At 50.3% G+C, this 23,271-nt stretch overlaps 1 protein-coding gene across 2 annotated transcripts; it reads right to left on the bottom strand.

The window, feature by feature from the left end:
• Positions 1–205: 205 nt before the first annotated feature.
• Positions 206–18,496, bottom strand: LOC311530826 (uncharacterized protein). Of its 2 annotated transcripts, none has more exons than XM_084647769.1 (6): positions 18,274–18,496; positions 14,522–14,698; positions 8,646–8,733; positions 8,009–8,135; positions 7,712–7,825; positions 206–7,386 (listed from the first exon to the last, which is right to left on the bottom strand). In XM_084647769.1, the coding sequence occupies exons 3-6, from the start codon at positions 8,667–8,669 to the stop codon at positions 5,612–5,614; spliced, it is 2,040 nt and encodes a 679-aa protein (XP_084503895.1). In that variant the 5' UTR covers positions 8,670–8,733; positions 14,522–14,698; positions 18,274–18,496; the 3' UTR covers positions 206–5,611. The 2 variants fall into 2 exon arrangements, with proteins under 2 accessions (XP_084503895.1, XP_084503896.1); XM_084647770.1 differs by having other exon boundaries at positions 206–7,383.
• Positions 18,497–23,271: the final 4,775 nt, after the last annotated feature.

Here is a 23,271-nt window from a genome sequence, read left to right as displayed (position 1 = left end):
CCTTGCACCCCAGAAATGTGAGTCTTGTACTGCCCAGTCTGTGCATTGTGCTGTCCAAGCTCTTTAATTCCTTTGTCCTCCCCACAAAGGATGCTGGTCAGGCAACAGCCTTGCTATCTGAAGTGAAATTCCCCAAACACTTCAAGGAAAACACACTGGTTTGGATAAAACAATAAAACAAGTTTACTATCAAGAGAAAGGTAGATTTTAAGTGGTCACAAGTGATAAAGATGTAAAAGGTCCAATTTGGTTACAGCAAAAATAAATGGTCAACATGCATTTTAAATCCTACATTTTATCAACCTACGTAATTAAGATGTGAAGCAAGCAGCTTTTCTCACCCCACCCGATGTTGCAGGCAGTTCACAGTTCTTAGTACCCAGGCTAGATTTCCTGGGTACTAAAGAGGTAAAAATGGAGGCTACTCTGTATTTGCATATCGCTCTCCTCTTTGAGGTTTGCCAGCAGGCGGGAGGTGGGGGTAGGGGGAGAAGGCAGGTGACAATCAGTCTGTGGCCCAGGTGAGCGTCCAACCATCCTTCAGGTGAATAGTAAATTTCTTATTCACATCTCCCCTGCTAGTGAATGGCCGGTTAAGCAATCAATGGACACTTAGCACCTGGCTCTGAGGAGCTAATCGTTCAGATTTACAGAGCACCTGACCCTGAGGGTGTTTTTCAGCTTTACGGCATGTTTCAGTAACAAACATATAGCAAAATACACAATGTTAATACACACATTTTAACAGGACAATAATATTCAGCAGACAATGACTTTTTATATGATACCTCTCAAGGCATACTTTGCACAACATTTATCATTTTGCAAAAGTGGTGACCGTAATAGTTTAGAGCAGTGGTTCTCCAATTTATTTCATCCCCCCCCCCCCCCCTTATTTGTTTCTGTCACAATTTAAATCCCCAACCCCAGCTCTGAAGGCAGAGCAGAGAGCAGCGGCTGCTGGCCGGGCCAGAAGCAGCCCAGAAGGAAGGGTGGCCATGTGAAAAGTGATATTCACCAATATCGCTGTTCACCGCAGACTTATCACCCCATTGCCACCCTGACTTCTGCACTGCTGCTCCACCTGGGGCTGACAGCTGGAGCCCCCCTGCCTCCAGGTGAGGGATTGTGTGGCGGGAGGAGAGCCCAAGCCTGGATAGCAGGGCTCCATCTGTCCCCTTTATCCCCACCTCCCAGATATGCACGGCCCTCCTTCATCTTCCCCAGCCACCTGGGGCTGCTAGCCAGTGCTCTCTTAAAAATAAAAACTCACACAGGTCACGCCTCCCTTGACACATTCCTGTGACTCGCTTGGGAGACGTGCCCCATAGTTTGAGAACCACTGGTGTAGATAGTCGTAGTGGGGACTGGCAGCCAAGATGGTAACGCTTGCTCCTTTTTGTCCCTGGGATCCCCAGAGAAAACATCCAAGCAGGAGAGCGAAGCAGATGCCATTAACATAAACCTTGCAAAATACATTTCAGTGATTTCAGCTCAAATATTCCCTCCCTGGCCATTTCCACAATCTTTCAGCCCCTAGCCCCAGTGATTGCAATGGGACTGAGCTAGAATTAGGCAGGTGGTGAGATTGTCAGAACGGGCACTGGGCTGAAACCCAGCTCAGTGATCAGAATCGCTTTAGCACAATCTCCTGCAAACAGACCGAGAAGCCAATGGTCTGATTCTCCCCTTACAACAACTTCACGCTGGTGTAGACAAGTCACGTGACTCCGGTGGGATTACTTCTGCCTAGCACCAGGGGGAGGGAGAGGAGGGTGAGCCCATGACCCAGTCAGACTCTTCCTGGGGTCGGGGAGAGGGGCACAATTTTTCAGTCAGTTTTATTTCTACAGGAAGTTTGAGGAGCCTGTGACAGGGTAGGGGTGAGGTTGCCTGGGTGACCTCACTGCGTATTTCCGTCCCAGATCACATCTGCATTGCTTTAATCTTTCACCTTACCTCTGCAGTTGGCAGCCATTTCATGCAAAACAATGGAGACTAGGAGTGGGAGAAACTAAATTCTATTTTATTATTCCAAAGGACAAGCAAACGGCCGACTCCTCTCTCAATCCCCAGCGCAACCCATTTCTCCACCCAACTCCCCCATGGACCAGCAAGAGAGCAACAGCTACACATTGGGAGAAAAGTGCCAAGAAGCCGTAAGAGGCTCTGGGAACCCGTCACGAAAGCAAACCCCCCGAGAGCAGGAAACCCAAAGAGCTCAGGTTAGAGGGATGCAGGTTGGGGTGAGTAGGGCAGAGACAATCACTATCATCCCCACACAGGACTCAGCTGTAGATGGGGAGCGGGTGACCAGTTGGGCTGTCAGGCTCCCCATCTCCCTCTGGCCTCCACATAGGGATCAGCCTGGCTTGAAAGCTGCCCAGGTCCTCTGACATCCCTGGCCTCCTTCTCACCTCTGCCCAGCCTCGTCCTCTCAGCAATCAGGAGACGCTGCCCCCTCCCCACAACATTCCTCTTGGGTGGGATTCACAGCATTATACAATTCAGGTAGGGCTTGACCCGACACGTGCATGATAATCCCTGTCTCTCTCCAGCTCTGATGCAGCGAGTTCACAGTTCTCAGCCTCAGCTACCTGGCTCTCAGCAGCAAACCCAGCAGTTTCCCAGCTCGATTCCCCCCACCCGCTAAATCCCCCGATCTCCCACCCTCTACCCCTCCTATGTCCCACATCCCTGCAGGGATCAGGCGGTAACTTCCTTCCCCATTTCAGTGTCTGCTTCTGGGAGAGTGAATCTAGCTCACACCCTCAGTGTTTGCGCTGAGGGATATTGATAATTGTCATTGTTCAAAGAAAAAAAATCAGTTGACAAGGGGTAGAAAAAGGTTAAAATTTAATTGAAAAGGAGTGTTCTTGCAAATCAACAATTGTTTTATGAAGCCCTTAATAAATCTGAGCTAAGTACTGGCAGACTAATCTAACAGCCAAGTACGTGACCAAACAGCCTTCAGGAACAGAGAAAAAGCCACCACACAGTGTGGGCGATAAAACATTTTCACATTCTTAATGTGAAATCCCAGAGAAGCTGGAGACTCAAAATCCAGAAAATGAGTGAACCCATTTTCTTCTAAAGGGGCGAGACCTGCTTTACTTCTCGCCTCATTATTTTGTCGTGTTACTTACAGAAGTTTTAGCATCATCATAATAAACCAAAACCACACAAACCAGCTTCCCAAGTACAAATGATCTGGACTAACCTAGACAAACACTGAAAGCAGTTTTACCAAGAGATGCAAACAGGGCTATGAGATCAGAAAGGTCAAAATGTGCCTTCAGATTCATTTGGATTCCCTTCTGGTTTCTGACACTTCCTTCTCCAGCCCTCAGGGCTCTGACATGGGATCACAGACATCAAGCATATGATTCCTAAGCCTGGAGAGCCAGGGACATGGTGGTAAGTGACAATTTGGGAGCTGGAGGGGTAGAATGGGGACAGGATAAAACTCTCCATTGCTGGGACAGAGGCTGCTGTGTCGAGTGTGCAGGGTGACGGTGCTGGGGGAAAGAGGGAATCCCTCGGACTCACCCCATCGCCCTGAAACTGCACAGAGGCTAAAAGACCACATTTTACTGTCCTGGTTCCCACTTTTTTAGCATCTGTTTAAATCTGGGCCATAAGGGAGAAAATGTACACACACTAAATGCTTTTCAGCACAGCCTCGAGTAATGTGAGACTATCTGGGAATGAGACAATCCAGTCCCAAAAGGGGGAACTCAGGGACTAACAATCACTCTGATCATGGAGGGGATCCGAATAGGTAAGATGCTCAGGGTGAGTTCGTCACACTCTTGGAGTGGTTCACAACTAGGAGTGCCAACCTCTGGGCAAAAGGTTGTACAAAAGGTCCCCCCGCTCTCCTGCTGGTAATAGCTCAACTTAAGTGATCACTCTGGTTACAGTGTGTGTGGTAACACCCATTGTTTCATGTTCTCTGTGTATATAAATCTCCCCAGTGTATTTTCCACTGAATGCATCCGATGAAGTGAGCTGTAGCTCACAAAAGCTTATGCTCAAATAAATTTGTTAGTCTCTAAGGTGCCACAAGTCCTCCTTTTTTTTTTAATAAACAGTTTCCCAAAAGTCTTTTTGGGGTACCCATTTTGTCTCCGGGGAGCTCCGTTTTCTATCCAGGACACTTCTCTATAAGAGTCCAAACAGCCCAGAGGTAAAGGATCTTTCCTTGAATCCATACTTACAGCTTCTTCTCACACAAAAAAAGGCTGACAGGGTCACTACCTGCACGGGTTTTTCCTCTGATGACAGATAGTGAGGAACGCATTTTGATTCTTTGACCGCCGATCCTCACGCCCAACGCCCACTTGCTTTGAAATTAGCTCTTTTCTGTTCAAGTTCTTCACTTGCATTCCACAAGGCTTCTTCCTCGTTTGATGGGTTATTTCGTTACAGGGCTATACACTGTGGAAATGTTTGCTACTACATTATAACACCATATAGTTAAGTGAAAACAATGCAAGTAACATCCCACTAGTTGTCATGAAGTTTAAATACCAAATACACTCTTATACATTTCACAATCACTTTGATGTATCCTAATACACAAGTGAATGAGCCTAGGGGTCTGGCACCTGTTCTGCCAGCGTCAGAGTGTTTACACCAGGAAATCTGGTGGAGGGCCACAGAGATGTGCTGGCTAATGCCAACAACAAGACCATTGTGACCAGCCGTAGTCAGGGCACTGAGAGAATTTCCCCCATGTATGCAGTTAGCGCCACCTGGAGCATTGTACACACTGGGACCATCTCAGGGGTTTCTTCCCTGTGCAGATTTGCAGATGCCAGATACTCTACAATATCTTACTGGCTACACAGTAAGATAAGTAAGAAGATCTGAGATCTGAGATAAAAGATCCGAGATCTGAGATAAAAGGATCAGGTCCCAAGAATTTTTCAAGACATTTTTTGCAGTCTCTCGTGAGCAGGCAGTCCTTGGGTGAACAATAGGCTTTTGAAGTAAGCTTCTATTTCCTAAACGTCACCATTAATTAATTACAAGGATTAACATAAGGTAATTATTGATAAAGCAGTTCATAGACAGTTAACCAGAAATTTAAAAGAGACAAACAGACAATGACATTATTACACCCAAGTTTCATCTAAATGTTAATATTTCCTGTTGATCTCTGACTTAACAGAATACAGCCCTAGACAGGAACTGTTTCTTTACATTGTTAACTTCTAACAAGATAAAGGTAAACATAGGTAAACTATGGTAACATCTAACAATATAAAGATCTCAGAGTAGCAGCCGTGTTAGTCTGTATCCGCAAAAAGAAAAGGAGAACTTGTGGAAACTTAGAGACTAACCAATTTATTGAGCATAAACTTTTGCGAGCTAGAGCTCACTTCATCGTATGACAATATAAAGGTAAACATATGTAAACAAAGGTAAACTACTATAGTTACCATCTTCTCCCAGATCTTTAACAATCAAAGTTTACATTTTAAAGTTCTACTCTATATAACGTTGAATGGCCCTAATTACCATTTCCACACTTTTCAAACATATCTCTAAAAGTTGAATCTGGGTCAATTATTCTGCAAGTTTCTTAACTCTTTCTGGCCGTGTGTCACAGAAGTTTAGATTCTGTGTGGATTCTCCCATGTTTAATGAGGTGTGATCTCTGTGTGAAACTTTTCCCACAGTCCAAGCACTTATGGGGTCTCTCTCCTGTGTGGATTGCCTGATGTGTAACAAGGGCTGATCTGTTTGTGAAACTTTTCCCACAATCCAAGCAATTATGGGGTCTCTCTCCTGTGTGGATCCTCTGATGTGTTATAAGATATGATCTCTGTGTGAAACTTTTCCCACAGTCTAAGCACTTATGGGGTCTCTCTCCTGTGTGGATTGCCTGATGTTTAATAAGGTCTGACCTCCATATGAAACTCTTTCCACAGTCCAAGCACTTATGGGGTCTCTCTCCTGTGTGGATTCTCTGATGCTTAAAAAGGTCTGACCTCCATATAAAATTTTTTACACAGTCTAAGCACTTATGAGGGCTCTTTCCTGTGTGGATTGCCTGATGATTAACAAGGGCTGAGGTATTTCTGAAACTTTTCCCACAGTCCAAGCACTTATGGGGTCTGTATCCTGTGTGGATTACCTGATGTTTAACAAGGTCTGACCTCTGTATGAAACTTTTCCCACAGTCTAAACACTTATGGGGTCTCTCCCCTGTGTGGACTGCCTGATGTTTCACAAGGTCTGACCTCTGTATAAAACTTTTCCCACAGTCCAAGCACTTATAAGGTCTCTCTCCTGTGTGGATTACCTGATGTTTAACAAGGTCTGACTTCAATATGAAACTTTTTCCACAATCTAAGCACTTATGGGGTCTCTCTCCTGTGTGGACTGCCTGATGCCTAAAAAGGGCTGATCTGTCTCTGAAACTTTTTCCACAGTCTAAGCACTTATGGGGTCTCTCTCCTGTATGGACTGCCTGATGTTTAACAAGGTCAGACCTCTGTATGAAACTTTTCTCACAGTCCAAGCACTTATGGGGTCTCTCTCCTGTGTGGATTGCCAGATGTTTAACAAGGTCTGACCTACGTATAAAACTTTTCTCACAGTCCAAGCACTTATGGGGTCTCACTCCTGTGTGGATTGCCTGATGTTTAACAAGGTCTGACCTCCATAGAAAACTTTTTCCACAGTCTAAGCACTTATGGGGTCTCTCTCCTGTGTGGATTGCCAGATGCTGAACAAGGGCTGATCTCCATGTGAAACTTTTCCCACAGTCTAAGCACTTATGGGGTCTTTCTCCTGTGTGGATTGCCTGATGTTTAACAAGGTCTGACCTCTGTATGAAACTTTTTCCACAGTCTAAGCATTTATGGGGTCTCTCTCGTTTTTGGCTTATCTGGTGTGTAATTAGTGCTAACTTCCTATTCAAACATTTCCCGCACTGAAGGGATTGATAGGGTTTCTCTCCCGTGTGCCTTCTCCCATGGCTATTGAGGTCTGAGCGGTTATCGAAACTTTCTCCACAGTCCAAGCATTGAAGGGGTTTCTGTCCAGTATGGATTGTCTGATGTGTCACCAAGTGTGATCTCAGAATGAATCCTTTCTCACATTCGAGGCACTGATAGGGTTTTTCTTCCTTGGGATTTGTCTGCTGGGCTGTGGGATCCCTGTCTCCTCCCCAACATTTAATGGATTCATCCACTTTCTTCTTTGGGTAGTTTCCCAGCAGCCTCTCTGACCTGCCCCAGGCTTCTCCCTTTTCCAAGCACTGGGAAAAATTCCCTTCAGCTCTTCCCACAAATGTCCCCTGTGGTTCCACTTTCCCAGGAACGTGCTCATGAGGATTCCCCTCCTCCTCCTCACTCCCTCGCTCATCACCTGCTGGGAGAGAGACAATCCAGACAGGAGTCATTGTGCTGGGGAGAAAGAGGAATAGCACCGAGGGAAAACCCAACACGCTAATGCTGCAAAGACAGAGCAATTGGATTCTGCCTCCAAATCCCCCCCAAACACTCAGAGGGAAGGAAAGGTGGGAAGGAAACTCATGCAGCTAACAGGACCGGTGGAGAGCCGTGAGCGATATCTGCTGACTCCAGCCCTGCTCTGGGTGAGGTAAGGAAGAACTCAGGGCCTTTACTCACACCACATTTTTGGTATTCTCAACATTTTCCTTCATTAGCCAGATGGTTTCTATGTCAGTCCTCACCTGGGCGGGCGCCTCTTGAGATCTCTCTTTCCTCCGAGGCCTGGAGATCGGGCACCCACGGCTCTTCCCCTCGTTCCAGCTGGGCGATCAGCTCAGGTTTGGGCATGGGAAACCCTGCGCAGGGGGTGAAATCAGACCAGATCAGGGTGCATGGAGGGTTGAGAGAGTGTCTCACACGGCAGCTGTGGATTATAGAACCCATTCCCCTTCAATCTAATTGACCAGAGAAGAACCTGACCAGATTCAGGAATGCAGGCCCTACATTTTCTAATAACTGAGGGGAGGGGAATCCCTTACCCAGCGAGGTTACCGTCTCGTAGTTCTCTTGCATGACGTCCCTGTAGAGGACTCTCTGAGCGGGGTCCAGCAGAGCCCCCTGCCCCTGGGTGAAATACACAGCCACCTCCTCAAAGGTCACTAGCATCTGAAACAACAAGAATCCCCCACTCAGGACCTGCTTCCCAGCCACAATGCCGCTAGTCATGGGAAAGGAAGAAAAAAAAATAAACATCTCGGAAGCTCTGGGAGGACCAGAGTAGCAGAATCCCACCCCCACCCTGCTCAGAGCAGCCAGGACCCTTCAGGGGGTGGCGAGAAGGTGAGAGCTACTTGTCCCCTCCAGCACACGGAGTCTTCTCATTTCCCACATGCCTGCCAGCCACAGGCTGAGACGGGAAGCAGAGCTCTGAGCCGGGCACGGGGACAGGAACCTTGACTGCTTCCCTTCGTATTTCACAGCAGCCTCTGGCTTGTGTGTTCAGACTCCAGCACTGGGAGTCTGGAAAATGTTCCCAGCCCTGCCCAAGGGGGTTGTGTCCTGTTTGAGAAATGGGGGAATGCCCCCCCCCCGATCAGTGGCCCTGCTTCATCCTGTGTCTTTCCTGCTCCTCCCCCTCTACAACACACCCCCTGCAGCTCCCTGCAAATCCCCTACCTGAGCTGGCTCCATCACAACCATTTCCCTTCCCTGTCCCCTGGAAGTCCGGACGATCTGCAGCGAAATCTGGACGTGATTCCTCAGCCTGTCAGGGCGAGAGGGGTGATGGGGCGAGGTTACAGAAGCGACGTGAGTCCATTTCACACCCCGATTCCCCCCAGGCTTCCTCCCCGCAGACACACGCTCTGGACTCTGCCATGCTGCCAGGTTAGGCCCCTCCCAGCAGAACTAAACCCACCAGGGACACTTTTAAACCCTCCCAGTAAGAGCATCTCTGCGCCAAATGCTGGAAAAAGAGCAGAATCAAAAGAGCCACTTTGGGGGTTTCCCCATGACATTATCGTGTAACCCCCTGTAGTTACCCCCCATCTCCCCTGCTAGTGCGGTTTTCAGCAGAGTCAGCAACTGGCTTTTCTTCTCTCAGCTCCTCCCCTTCTTCCCAGGAGAGTCAGTCTGCCCCGGGGGTACAGAGAAAGGATCCAGACAGGTCTGGGACCTGGGAACCTCCCACCCCAATTCTTGCTCCTGCTCCCCCTTCCAGTCTCTCCACTCTCCCTTTTTATCTTCTTCCCTCGCCCTGGGAGAACTGCTGACTGCCCCACTGACGTGGGCCTTTGTTCTCATTAGGCAGATCAGCCATTGCCACTGCTAACAGGGGTTTGAACCTGGCTGTGTCCATAGGGGCAGCAGCTCTGGGACTTGCAGACACACAGGGAGCCCCCTCCCCTTGTAGGCCAAACTCACCAGCAGGTCCCTGAAAGGGGCCCTTTGTGAAAAGTCACTTTCCTGCCCATCCTCAGCCCTGTCCCCCAGGTGTCTCCATCACCTGCAGCTCTGGCTGAGAAGCTGGTGTCAGCAGAGCCAGGGGCTGCCCCAGGGACTGGTTCCAGCCACTGGAAAAAGTCCCCACCTAGGCTGGGCACAGAGGGGCTTTAACAGACATCTCTCCTCTGCTGGGTAAGAAGCAGCATCTCAATCTAGAGTCCCCGGTTGAAATGGAGGAGGCAGCAGCTTGTGACCCAGGGAGCTCAACTCCACAGCGCTGATACCATGAGCAGCAAGAGACGCACACACCAGCCTCCTCCTCGTCCTGAGCAATAACCGGAGCCCTTTGGTGGCAGCAGATAAGGATGAGTCTCTCTGGTCTGCCCCTGCAGCCCCCAGGGACAGGCAGGCAGAGGCTGATCTTTTTCACGAGGAGGGTGGTGAAGCACTGGAACGGGTTACCTAAGGAGGCGGTGGAATCTCCATCCTTAGAGGTTTTTAAGGTCAGGCTTGACAGAGCCCTGGCTGAGACGATTTAGTTCGAGATTTGTCCTGCTTTGAGGAGCGGGTTAGACTAGATACCTCCTGAGGTTCCTTCCAACCCTGAGATTCTATGATCTCATTGGCCCATCCACGCTCACCTCCTGCCAGAGCTAGCAGTGACTTGGGTCTGACAATGGGTCTGGCTGAGATCTGAATCCTGCATGGAAATCAGACCAGGGCCTCGAGCAGCCCCAAACACTCAGGAGACAGACCCCAACATCATGAGTGTGTCTTTTTTATTTTTAAATCAAATCATAAATTGGAAGCAGGGTCTGTGGGGCGGGGAGGAGGCGGCCTGTGGATATTTTCCTTGTCGCTTCTGATTCCTGAGGGGAGAGTCTCCTCACCTCACATGCTTGTTTGACCAGTTCCAGGAAAAAAATTGCCCACTGGCTGCTGGGTGGGGAAGTCCTTCACCCTCTCCTATCCCATGGGGCAGGGGAGCTGCCCTTGTATCTCTCCCCACCCCTCTGCCTTCTCCCTCCCCCAGCCAGTCTGCACTTGCTCTCACCTTCTCCCTCCAGCCTCCTCTCCCCACATCCCCCCTTTCCCTCACAGTGCCCCCCCCAATCACATCCTCCCTCTATTTCATCCTCATTCCCCTCAGCCCAATAATTCTCCTCCTACAGCCTGACTCCCCTGCATTACTCATTCTCCCTGCCCCCACATCCTGCCCCCTGCATTCCTATTAGCCATCTCCTGTAACCTAATGCATCCCTGTTCCCCACTCCTGCACCTCTTTAGCCTTCTCCTCCTGGAGCCCGGGTGTAAACGGGAGGCATGGCTGCCTGGGGGGTGGGAGTAAAGATCTCTCTTACCTTCCCTCCAAGCGGTACCCTCCCTGGGAGCAGGGGCTGAGGCCTGGGAAGGGGGTCCTGGCTAGGCTGGGGTTACTGCAGTGGGAGAGGCTCCTGGGGAGCAGCGGGTATGTTCCTGCCTTACAATATAAACCTCTCCTGTCTGCAGCCAGGGATTTTGCTAGGGGAATAACTGTGATTCACTTCCTGCTGCTGGGAATGAGGGACCCCACTGATTACTCCCACATCACTCCAGCTCCTTTTGGGCCCTAGCCATAAACCCATTCAACTGAAACCTCCCTGCCCCAGACCCTGCCCCTCAGAGCTTCCACATCCCTTGACCACAGCACTATGGGGGCATCATCCATAAAAGCCACCAAGTCAATGGGAGAAAAGAAAGGAGACATTCTGATCCCAGGAAGGGGGGAGAAGGGGCATGTCTGTGGAAACCCCTGATTGTTCCAGAGAGTCCCCAGTATCAACCAGGATTCAGGGGTGAAGGGGTCCTGGTCCTAAAGAGGCTGCCCAGAACATTAGGGGACACGTTTCACGGTGACACTGACTCTGTGTGTGATTCGCTCTGGGAAGAGATTGGATCAGGCAGCAGTTTGTCAGAGACGGTCTCTGGTCTCCACACAAGGCTCGCTGGCGAGCAGCTACTCCTGGGAGAGTTTTGCACTATTGCACGCATGCATAATGAATGAGCCATGCATATTTTTAATTTTTTGGGAAGAAAAAGCTTCTGTAAAATTGTTGATGCAGTTCCATCTTTTTCCCAGCAGAGGGCATGGTGGTAATATAACACAGCAACAGCTCCCAGCCAGCTTGGGAAGAGAGAAAGTCTGCTTTCTTCAAAGCGCCTGTCAGGCCAGGTCAGGAGACAGGGGTTATGGGGAAACAGACAGCGTGGCATGCTGGAGGGGAGCTGGGGGTTCAGACAGGGGCTCATAAGGGCTAGTGGGGGAGGAAAGAGTGGGGCCAGGGGGTGAATGGTAGTGGAGGCAAAGGGCCTCAGAGGGGAGGGAGATGCAGGTCCACATGGTGATGGGGGAGGCGGTGCAGAGCTACATAGGGACAGAGGGTGACTGAGTGGGGGCACAGACACACATGGGGATGGGGAGAGGGTACAGGGACACCTAAGGACAGGGAAGTGGCTGGGTGGGGGCACAGAGCCACATGGGGATGGGGGAGGTGGTGTAGGGGCACATGGGATTGGGGGAGTGGGTGTCTGAGTGGGGATAGAGGGACACATGTAGACGGGGGTGCAAGGACACATGGCAGGGGCAGGAACAGATGGGGACGGGGCAGATGTGCCTGACTGAATGGGAGAGGCTAGGGGTCAGCCAGGATCTGCATGGGGGAAGCTCCCTAACAATCCCACCCCGCTTCCCAAAAAACCCTGTTCCATGCTTTACCCACCCGTACCCCCAAACGCTCCAAGTTCACACCCAGGCTCCTTTCCAGCAATTTACTTCTCTCTCCCTCAGCTCCTCCATTACCCCTTACTCCCCCAAACCTTTATATTGCTTCTCAGGGGCATGGGAAATATGGTTCTGTATGTAGTTTCAAGAAATTATTACTCAGAGTTCTGAATGAATATGCCTAGTAAGGAATCTATTTGTCAAAAAACATTTCCTGAACCTTTTTGTTCTCTGTATTGTTACAGACGTACCTGCAGACTGGTATTTTGAAATAAATTCCCAAAATAATTGAAACTGGTGTGATTATATTCTGTTATTTTGATGAATAAAATATGCAGAATTTTGCATAATTTTAAAATATTGTGCTCAGAATTTTTAATTTTTTGGTGCAGAATTCCCCCAGGAGTAACTAGTTCTGGGCCTAATATACAATGCTGTTTCCCCTAACTCGGGCAACAAAGTTGTTATTTGTCAGTGCTTTGCAGCCAAGTTCCCTCTGGTGATTCGCAGAGCTAGATTAACCCATCACCGGGCTCTAGAGAAAACCCCCTTATGTCTGCCCCAGCCACAGTGCCGCTTATGGAGCTGTCCCTGCTAGGCCCCTGGGGTTATTTGTAGGACCACATTAACCCATCACAGGGCTGTTGGCAAAACCTCTCACATCTACCGCACCGCCACGGCTCCCTGCTGGTGTTACAGCACAAAACTGCACCCAGCACAATTTCCTAGCGGTAGCCGTTACCAACATCTAGGTCCAGATGTGCCAGAGAAGTTAGCAGGGCGCATGCTCAAAGGCAGAAACTAAAGTTCCCCAGGTAATATTTACCATGATAATATAGCTGCTGCTGAGTGAGCTTTGGCACCTAGGATGTTTGTCAGGAGTTTTGTACGTCTCCGTGGAGCCTAAACTGAGATGTAGGCACCTAATCCCAGATTTATGTGTTTAGCCTGGGGTTTGGGTGCCTATGTGCCATTGTGAATCCAGAAGTCAGTCTCTGTAATGTGGCCACATGTAGCGGAAGCACCTGGGTTCATCGGATGAGAAGAACGTCAGGGTATCCTTCCTTTTACAACGCTACAGTCAGTGTTGTCAGTAAATGCATCCCACACAGCAGCCACAAGTATGCTCTTGCGCTGAGCAGCCCACTGATATCCCAAGGTGTGACAAAGTGGGTATGTTCTTAATTTTTTCTCGGAATACTGTGTGTGTGTGTGTGCCTCAGTTTCCCCAATGTGTTCCTCAAGTATCAAGGTGGTGGGACATGGGTGTGTGATCATTGCGGAGACCCCTAGATGGCAGGGGTGACTGCAGACTGGCTGCCTGGGCACAGAAAATGGCTGAACACTCTGTATCCTCATAAGTGGTGGCCGGAACACGTCCTCTGTAAGGAGCCAGGCAAAGGTGTTGGAGAACAAAGAGAGAGGGGGAGGCCAGGTGACCTGTTTGCCCAGGAAAGAGAGAAAGCATGGAGGAGGGCAGCTGGGTGTGACTGAGGCTGGGCAGCTGGAAGCGGGTCAGTGTCCTGGTTTGGGACTCAGCAGGGAGAGTCCAGGGCTCTGGATCTCCCCCAAGATTGACTTTGCTGAATGATCCTGATTTCTGTGCTAACAAGCTCTGTTCTGTGCTGTGTTCCCAACGACTAACAAACCCTTCTGTTTTCCAAGCTGGTTGGGAGTCACTGCTGACTGCAGAGCTGGGGTGCACGGCCCCTTTAAGGGGCACGGTGTAAGGCTTCCCCAGGTGTCTCATCCAGGTGGACTCCCTGCCAGGAGCTCAGGGTGTGACAGGGGTGCTGAAGGCTCCAATGTCAGACCCACGAAGTGCTGAAGCTGAGGAGGCTTCTTGCCCTGGTGCCAGTGTGCCCCGAGGGGAGACACACCGCACTAGAGTCCTGCCTGGCTTCATTCAGAGCAGTCCCAGAGCACCGAGACTGGGACTCCATGACACAGGGCTGTCTTAAACACAGATCTCCCCTCCAAGCTCTGATTGCCTCAGCTATCAGGTGAATAAAGAGGGAGCGGCCTGCGAGGTGGACATCCTATACAGCTTTGGAAACAAATACAGAGCATGTCTAGTAACTACACCCACAGCCTATTTCTGGATGCTTTTGATGTTTTATGTGAGCTGAAAATACTTTTGCTATGTCTCTCAGGGTGCGTCCTCACACCTATCGCAGCCATAGACTCACCAATATAATCATCCTCATTTAAGACAAGGGTAACAGACAATGCTGTCTAAGGCCTGGTCTACACGGGGGGGCGGGAATTGATCTAAGATACGCAACTTCAGCTACGAGAATAGCGTAGCTGAAGTCGACGTATCTTAGATTGACTTAGAATCACTTACTTCGCATCCTCGCGGTGCGGGATCGACGGCCGCTGCTCCCCCGTCGACACCGCTTCCACCTCTCGCCGTGGTGGAGTTCCGGAGTCGACGGCAGAGTGATCCCCGATAGATCGATCACTACCTGCTGATCCGGCGGGTAGTGTAGACGTACCCTAAGTTACATTTTCCTGGCAGTGCCTAGTTAGTAAGAGAGAAAATTTGTATAGCATGTGGTGAGCAAGCATCTAAAGGCTGAGATCAAAGAGGAATCTTTACATTTTAAAGCACCAAAACCGAGAATCAGGTGGTTCATTCTCATGGGACAAGAGTGCCCCCACTTCATCTAAGTTTCTTATAAAGGGGATCCCTGCACAGCAGGATCTACCATCACTACCCGGCCTTTATTCTCCTGCTCAGGACAGATGTTCTAACCTGCGCAGGGCAGGGATCACTTTACATTTCAACCTTAAAATTTCAATAAATGGGTTGTCAGGCCAAAACTGTGAAATATCGTAATGATGTTTCCACATAGGGAAAGGCTCAGGAAAGGTGAGATGAGTGCTTCACTCCTTCTCTTTGGGCTTGAAAAATCTAATGTGGGTTACACCTGGATGATACAAAACATTTAAAATGTTCAAGACAGATCAAAGGCCTGATAAGTATTAGAATTTGGGGGAAGGTCTCCTGCACTTGTCTGTGGTGACCCTGACTGCCACTGTCAAAATTAAGGCCACCTTAATTCTGAATGAGAGCGTCCACACAGGGGTTTACGGTGCTGGGATTTATGTGCATTAACTTCAGCTCTTTAGTGTCTCTCGCAGCACTGGAGCACTCCCACGGCAGCGCTTTGAAGTTTTGAGTGTAGCCATCCCCTAAGTGTCAGACCATGCAGACAAGATCTCAATAAGTAAAGGGAAAGGAATAAGGGAAATTGGAGGGAGGGGGTGGAATCCCCTGCAAATTCCTTTAGTTTTAAGTGCTTCAACTGGTTTTCCAAGGTTGCCCTCACAAATGGGCGCAGACATTCAGACGCAGCACCTGGCACAGGAGCAGGAGTAGTAGCCACACAATGTATCAGAGTTTTCAGCCCATCAACAATAATGGTTCATTTAACATCGGAGTCAGCAGTATAGTCTGTGTCTATAAGACAACGGGTGTTTATACCATGGGGCAACTAATCTGCATTAGCGATCCCACTGTGAAAACATAAAGGAGGTAAGACATTTTAGTTTCACCAAAAGGTAAACTAGGTGAGGTCAGCACGGTGTCCTCCTGCCTCACCAATGCAAAGGAGAAACAGTAGAATTTGTTTTAAAATTTTTTTGACTTTGGCTGTAATCAGTACACGTGTCAGAATGAAGAACATTCCTGGAATGTATCACAACAAAAAATGTAGCACCCATAAAAGGCTGTGAACTTAAAATAGGTCATTAGTATACAAAATGCTGTAGAAAAATCAACATCAATGCATACAATAAATGACGTCATAGAAAAGTAAAATGTGCATTTAATTCAAGTGTGTGCAGAATGGGGGGGTTACTTACAGAAAAACGGTTTTTAAATCAACTGTCAACTGCAAGTGGTGGTGGGGAATCACATGTTTTGGGAAGTGCAAAATGGCATCTGATGTTACAGGACTGTACAGCCATTCTAGGTATATGGACCCTTTGGAAGGGGTAGCAGTAAAAGTGTGAAGCGAGGGCACCCTAAAGGCTCAGACTCCAAAAGATAAATAAAAGGAAAACAAAATTTATTTTTTTCTTTATTTAAATTCTAGACTTTTGGGTGCATAACTCATGGGGTTTGAATTCTTGGGGTTGTCAATCTATCTTGGGGTTGTATATCTATGCTTAGTAAAAAATACCATAGAAATTTCCTTTTTAGAAGCAATTTATACCAGACACTCTAAGGCCTCTAAGGACAGAATTTTAAAAGGATTTTGGCCACTAGTGGCATATTGCAAAGTATCTCGGTGCCTTGAACCTTGAAAATTCTGGCCGTTAATGAATATTAGGGAACCAAGTTCTTTACACAAATGGGACATGGGATAAAGCACACGGGTGCTGGACAGAGAGACAAAGTAATTAGCTAAGGCAAGCCCCATCGGTGGATCAAAGCAAACTGGAGGAGTTTTGAGACCATCCCATGAAATCAGTCAGCACTGAACTCAAATGACAATATTGCAATAGAAACAGGAAATGTTACAGTGTCACTGTGAGATGTGACTGCTGAAGCTATGAGCAACTATTAATATTTTCCATGATTATTTGCCTTTAAAAATATGAATTCCGTAGCACAATGACGTCCACCTGCACAACATTAATGAAGTTTAGGATGAAGAGCTCAGAGTAATAAAAATACTATTTTTAAAGGTAAATAATTTACAGGAGTGAAACTCCATAGACTGGATTCCAAGGGGAGTCAAACCCAGGGGAATAGGCACAGTGGCAAGGGCTTGGCTACACTTGTGAGTTACAGCACAATAAAGGAGACCCGGGTGCACTAGCTCACTCCTCGTCCACACGGGCAAGGCACATAGAGCGCTCTGACTCTGCGGCTACAGAGCTGCTGGTATGCCACCTCGGCGAGTGGAATAAACTTTGCTGCATCCCGCTGGAGCGCCGCAGCGCCAGTGTGGACCAGGGGTTGCATTACTGTGCTCTGATCAGCCTCCGGAAATGTCCCATAATCCCCTTAAGTCAAGTGGCCACTCTTGTCATTGTTTTTGAATCGCTGCAGGAATGCGGATACGCCCTGTGAAAGCTCCGTTTCTGACAGCCGGCTGCTTCGCTGCTCCGAGACAAAGCAGCCACTACTGTGGAGTGCTGTGTGAGAGCGAGCGAGGCGGGGGCGGAGGGGGGGGTCTGCTGCTGTCTGAACTTACAAGACAGCCTGCTGACTGCTCTCAGCCCCCCCAACCCACTCCCTCTCCCCCCACATACACACAACACAGTCCCTGTCACACTCCACCCCCCCCACCCCCTTTGAAAAGCACGTTGCAGCCACTTGCATGCTGGGAGAGCTGCCCATAAGGCACCGCTCCCAATGCCGCTGCAAGTGCCGCAAAAGTGGCCACGCCCAGGGCGCTTGGAGCTGTCAGTGTGGACAGACTGCGGCGCGTTCCCTGCCGCGCTCTCCGAGGGCTGGTTTAACTCAAAGCGCTCTACGTCTGCAAGTGTAGCCAAGCCCTCAGACACACTGATGACGCGCTGGGCGGCTTTAGGCAAACATATAAACTGTGAACCAGATTCTTTTAAACACTAAAAACAAGTGGGACAATTATTGGGGAGGGGGGCGGGGGGTCTGTAAATATTTCCCTGGATTAAGCCTCCTTTAGCAGCTCAGAAACATCGTATACAGGAGGGGAGAGGGGCCCTGTCCAGGCTCTGCGATGCACTGGGCCTTTAACGACACGGCCCGGGGAAATGGGAGCTGAGATCCTGCCAAAAGGGGGAGGAAAAGCCCCTCTGCCCCCGCCTCCCCTGATTTTTGCAACCACGGCAGCTGGCTCACTCCATCGGGGGGGGGGGCGCTTTTACTCCTCTGCCCCCACCCACCATTCCTGGGTTACCCCCTCTGCCCTGTCCGGTACGGCCTGTACCCCGGATCTCACTCCCATCTGTCGTCCCCGCCCCCCGTCCCCGTCCCCGTCTGGCTGCCCCAGCCCGGCTCCGCACACGCTGGCGGCAGCTTTCCCGGGCCCGGGGCAGGGAATCGCAGCCGGCTCCGCGGGGAGCAGCCCGGGGGTGCCGGGGGGGGCGGGTCTCTCTTACCTTCCCTCCGAGCGGGGCCCCCCGGGGCAGGGGCCGGGCCGGGAAGGGGCCCTGGCCGGGCTGGGGGCTCTGCCCTGGGAGAGGCTCCCGGGGAGCAGCGGGCAGGGCCCGGCTGGAGGTTCCCCTCTCCCGGCTGCAGCCCGGGCTCCGGGCTCCCAGCACCAGCCGCCGGGGCGCGGGGATCTCGCCGGGAGCCAGAGTCCCCGCAGCGGCTGCGAGTCACTTCCTGGGCCGGGCTGAGCCCCGCGATCCTCCCCCCAGAGCCGCCCCCCAGCCGCTCCTGGGTCCTAGCGATCAACCCACTGCGCTGCAGCCCCCCTGCCCCACAACCTGCCTCTTGCGGGGCCCACCTCCCCTGGGCTCGAGCAGCTTCTCCCCACATTAACGGGGCATCGTGCATAGAAGCCACCCTGCTAGTGACTGGACAGAAGGGATCCATCCAGACCCCAGGGAGGGGGGAGAAGGGGCGTTTCTAATGGAAATTGGGGATTGTTCCAGAGGGTCCCCAATATCCTCAAGCACGAGGGGGTGAGAGGTCCTGGTCCTAGAGAGGCTGCCCAGAGCCCTAGCAGCAGGAGACACATTTCCCGGGGACGCTGACTCTGTGTGACACCTCACCCTAGACATAGGAATGTCAGTTTTTCCAGTGCTTAATTTGTGCCAGGGCTTCCCAGGGGTGGGCCCCAGACAGCACCTCTGGGCCTGGCAGTTCATAGCCCCCGTATCTCTGGGCCTGGCAGTTCATAGCCCCCGCCAGTGGTGCGGGAACACTTTGGATACTGGGGGTGCTGAAGGTCAGTGCCTTTATCCCTGTCCCTTTATCCCCCACCCTTCCGAGCCGGCAGCAGGGACCCGGGGGTGGGGGGCCAGCAGCTGGGCCCTGGAGGGCCAGCAGATGGGGCACAGGGTGCCGGCAGCGGAGCCCTGGCTAAAGCCCTAGGGTGCTGCAGCACCCCCCTGTACCACTAGTTCCCACGCTTATGGGCCCAGCACCTCTGGGCTGGGCAGTTCAAAGCCCCGGCACCTCTGGGCTTGCTGCATCAATTATAAATGTAAAAAAAAAAAAAAATCCCCCTGGGAGTTTCTGCCATAGGACTTGGAAGGGTGAAGAGAATGTATTTACATCTCAGGTAAACAGACCCCTCAAGCTATAGAGAGAGGGTGTGACCCCCATCTGTTGCACCAGAGGGGGCAGGAACTAAACATTTTGCATTTTAGCAGACAGACAGCTCTGGCGGGGGAGAAAAAAGCAGGACCCTGCCCTGAAAACAGAGGGCCTGTCGCCTGGCTCACAGCTCGAAATAGACTTTTGTCTGAAGGTCACCCTCAGAAGAATCCTTTTCAAAGGTTCATTGGATTCTGGAAGAGATCAATCCAGCCACTGTGTTTAAATGGAACTGTTCAGTGACTCTGGGGAAAAGTAACAAACTGTTGCACATTGAGTCCTTAAAGGGAGAACAACCTTAACATTCCTCTGACTGTTCCAGGACAGGGCTGGACTTTACAGAACACCCCTTCCTGGGAACCTTCGGGGCTGGGCAGAGTCGGGGCTCTGAAACCTGGAAAGTGGGGAGGATCTCAGACCCCAGCCCCGGCATCTGCTCTACTAATTTTATCCGTACAGCCGGAGCCCCTCTCCCCGCCCTCCTCCCCAACCAGAGTCAGCTGACCCCCACTCTGAGACTTGTTGGAGTGTCTTCTTTTGCTTGTGTTTTTGTTTTGTTTTATTTTTGCAGTGTAGATAGACATACCCTGAATGAGGCAGGGTCCTGTGTTAATGAGCGCTGCAGTGTGTGATCCTGTCATTAAAGATCATATAATAATGCACAGACACAAGGGGGCTGAATTAACAAGGCCCAGACATCCTTGATTCTGGCCCTGCCTCAGAGCGCTCGACTTTGCACCGTTCAGAACATCCTTTTACTGGAATATTTTGAGGGTAAAGTGGATAGAAATCCCCTCCAGTTTTCCTGCTCTACCATAGAATTATTGAATAGGAACATATTACATCCTCCAATCTTGCCCCTTTTCTCTCCAATAGTCAAATATTGCGGTACACATTTTCCCTTTTATTCACTTACTCAATTTTACTGCACTCCACTCAGATGTTGATCACTCTCTCTGTTGAAGGATTACTAATATAATCTCTGCATAAAGGTCACTTATTTTTCCTTTAAATACCCACTTGATACAAAACCTTTCTGATTTTTGCTTTTTCCTGTCAACTTAGCCAATTTGTGTAAATCTTCTCAGATTTTTCCTCATTATCAAATGCTGCTATAAATTCTCCTCGACCTTCACAGATTATTTCTCTCTGGAATTACTGAATAATACCAAATTCCCTCAGTTTGGGAGGAAATTGACTGTGCTGAGTCATTCTCACAGCAGGGGGTTGGGGTTTAAACCTGACAAGGATCAACTTTCCCAGCAACATTTGAAAATGGAGATGTTTCCTCCCTGTTCGAGGAGCTGTGGTGTTGATATGGGGATGTCTCATTCCCAGCGGTGGGTAAGACGTTAACAAATCCCTTGTTTGGCGCTCCAGCATTAAACAGAGAAGTGGGGTTTGGCTGCAGTTAGCACGGCATCCTCTCATGGTAAAAACAAGCTGGATAGAATCTGTTGCCATAGGGGGGAAATCCCTGCTTCACAGTCTTTTAGCTGCCTTAAGGATGGTACTAACTGTGCTTTTGAGGGGAAAAGAGAATAAATGAGGTGAAACAGGTTGGAGCTGTGGCTGGAGTCCAATCCTGCTCCCTATGAGACAAAAGAAAACAACGACCCACAAAAGGGGAGAGAAAAGCTCAGCAAAGAGAAATCGCAGCCTCTGGTGCCGGGGCTCAGCCTCCCTTGCAGCCTCACTGCAGGAGAAAGCTGGGCACGGCCTGCCGGCTGATCAGCCCCTCTGAGACGTGGCAAACTTCTCTCCGCATTGGGCTGGCTAAGGTATTGCTTGGAGCTGCCTCTCTGGTCACAGGCTACCGGCACTGGTGCAAAATGTGGCGCTGTTTTGGGGGGCTGAGCCGGACGTGCAGGAGAGAGAAGGCAAAAGGAGAGGGAGAGAGCAGAAGAAATGGGGGCGGGAGGGATGATGCATGTGAGATTTCAGCGATAACATTCCCTCCCATCTCCACAATCTTTCAGCCTCTAGCCCCAGCGATTGCAATGGGACTGGGGTAGAATTAGGCCGGTGGTGAGGTAATTAGGCTGCTGTGCGGCCGTGCAGCAGGCTATTTAGCGCCGCGCAGGGAACCCACCGGGACTCGGGGACCTGCCGCGGCCGGGAGAGGGGCGCCCCTCCCACGGCCCCATCCTACTCCGGACCCCAACCGGCCATTGCCAGGGCCGCCACCCAGCTCCAAGTATGCTGTGGTCCGGACCTGCTGCATCTGGCGTGCACCTACCCCATCCTGGCCCGGCCCTACCCCAGCCGCAGCGGCCTGGCCCGGCCCCAAACCTGAACCCGGGCGGCCCAGCCCAGAGCCAGCCGGAGCCGCGGTGCCATAGCGCGGCCCGGACACAGCTGCGGCAGCCCGGCCTGAACTGAGCTGTGGTGGCGTAGCCTAGCCAAGCCCGAACCCAGGCAGCCTGGCCTGGAGCCAGCCGTGCTGGCCTGGCCCGGACCCAGCCGCAGTTGGGGCACCCCTCCCTGAATCTAGCCCTGGCCCAGACCTGCAGGGATATTGATAGTTGTCCTTGTTCAAAGAAAAAAAATAAGTTGACAAGGGGTAAAAAAGGTTAAAATTTAATTGAAAAGGAGTGTTCTTGCAAATCAACATTTGTTTCATGAAGCCCTTAATAAATCTGAGCTATGTCCTGGCAGACTAATCTAACAGCCAAGTATGTGACCAAACAGCCTTCGGGAACTGAGAAAAAGCCACCACACAGTGTGGGCGATAAAACATTTTCACATTCTTAATGTGAAATCCCAGAGAAGCTGGAGACTCAAAATCCAGAAAATGAGTGAACCCATTTTCTTCTAAAGGGGCGAGACCTGCTTTACTTCTCGCATCATTATTTCGTTGTGTTACTTACAAAAGTTTTAGCATCGTCATAATAAACCAAAAACTCACAAACCAGCTTCCCATCTACAAATTATCTGGACTAGCCTAGACAAACACTGAAAGCAATTTTACCAAGAGATGCAAACAGGGCTATGAGATCAGAAAGGTCAAAATGTGCCTTCAGATTCATTTGGATTCCCTTCCTGGTTTGTGACACTTCCTTCTCCAGCCCTCAGGGCTCTGACATGGGATCACAGACATCAAACCTGTGATTCCTAAGCCTGGAGAGCCAGGGACATGGTGGTAAGTGACAATTTGGGAGCTGGAGGGGTAGAATGGGGACAGGATAAAACTCTCCATTGCTGGGACAGAGGCTGCTGTGTCGAGTGTGGAGGGTGACGGTGCTGGGGGAAAGAGGGAATCCCTCGGACTCACCCCATCGCCCTGAAACTGCACAGAGGCTAAAAGACCACATTTTACTGTCCTGGTTCCCACTTTTTTAGCATCTGTTTAATTCTGGCCCATAAGGGAGAAAATGTACACACACTAAATGCTTTTCAGCACGGCCTCGAGTAATGTGAGACTATCTGGGAATGAGACAATCCAGTCCCAAAAGGCGGAACTCAGGGACTAACAATCACTCTGATCATGGAGGGGATTAGGATAAGATGCTCAGGGTGAGTTTGTCACACTCCAGGAGTGGTTCACAACTAGGAGTGCCAACCTCCAGGCAGCCGGGCAGAAAACCAGGCAGACATCTCAAGCTGGTGGGACATACTCTAATTAGATTTCACCAGGCCAGTGACATATGTGAACTCCTGGATCACTATCCCTGTCTTACCCTAGACTCACCGACAGTACTCTTTGACTCTCCAGTCTGTCTTGCCACCCAGACAAACTGGACTTTGTGATAAAAGGTCACTTAAACCAAAAATCACATCACATCACGTTGCTCCCAGTCCCAGGAGACCAGTCACTTACCCCAGAGTAATTG

This window comes from Lepidochelys olivacea, assembly GCF_965140295.1.
Source record: "Lepidochelys olivacea isolate rLepOli2 genome assembly, chromosome: 14".
Classification (NCBI taxonomy): domain Eukaryota; kingdom Metazoa; phylum Chordata; order Testudines; family Cheloniidae; genus Lepidochelys; species Lepidochelys olivacea.
This window is presented reverse-complemented; position numbering and strand designations above follow the sequence as displayed.

Excerpts from the sequence above, each read along its gene's own strand:
- LOC311530826 (XM_084647769.1), bottom strand. The coding sequence starts at position 8,669 with ATGGTTGTGATGGAGCCAGCTCAG. Across the intron at positions 8,136-8,645 it reads TTGTGATGGAGCCAGCTCAG|ATGCTAGTGACCTTTGAGGA; the intron begins GTAGGGGATTTG and ends TTGTTGTTTCAG. Across the intron at positions 7,826-8,008 it reads CGAGACGGTAACCTCGCTGG|GGTTTCCCATGCCCAAACCT; the intron begins GTAAGGGATTCC and ends CCCCCTGCGCAG.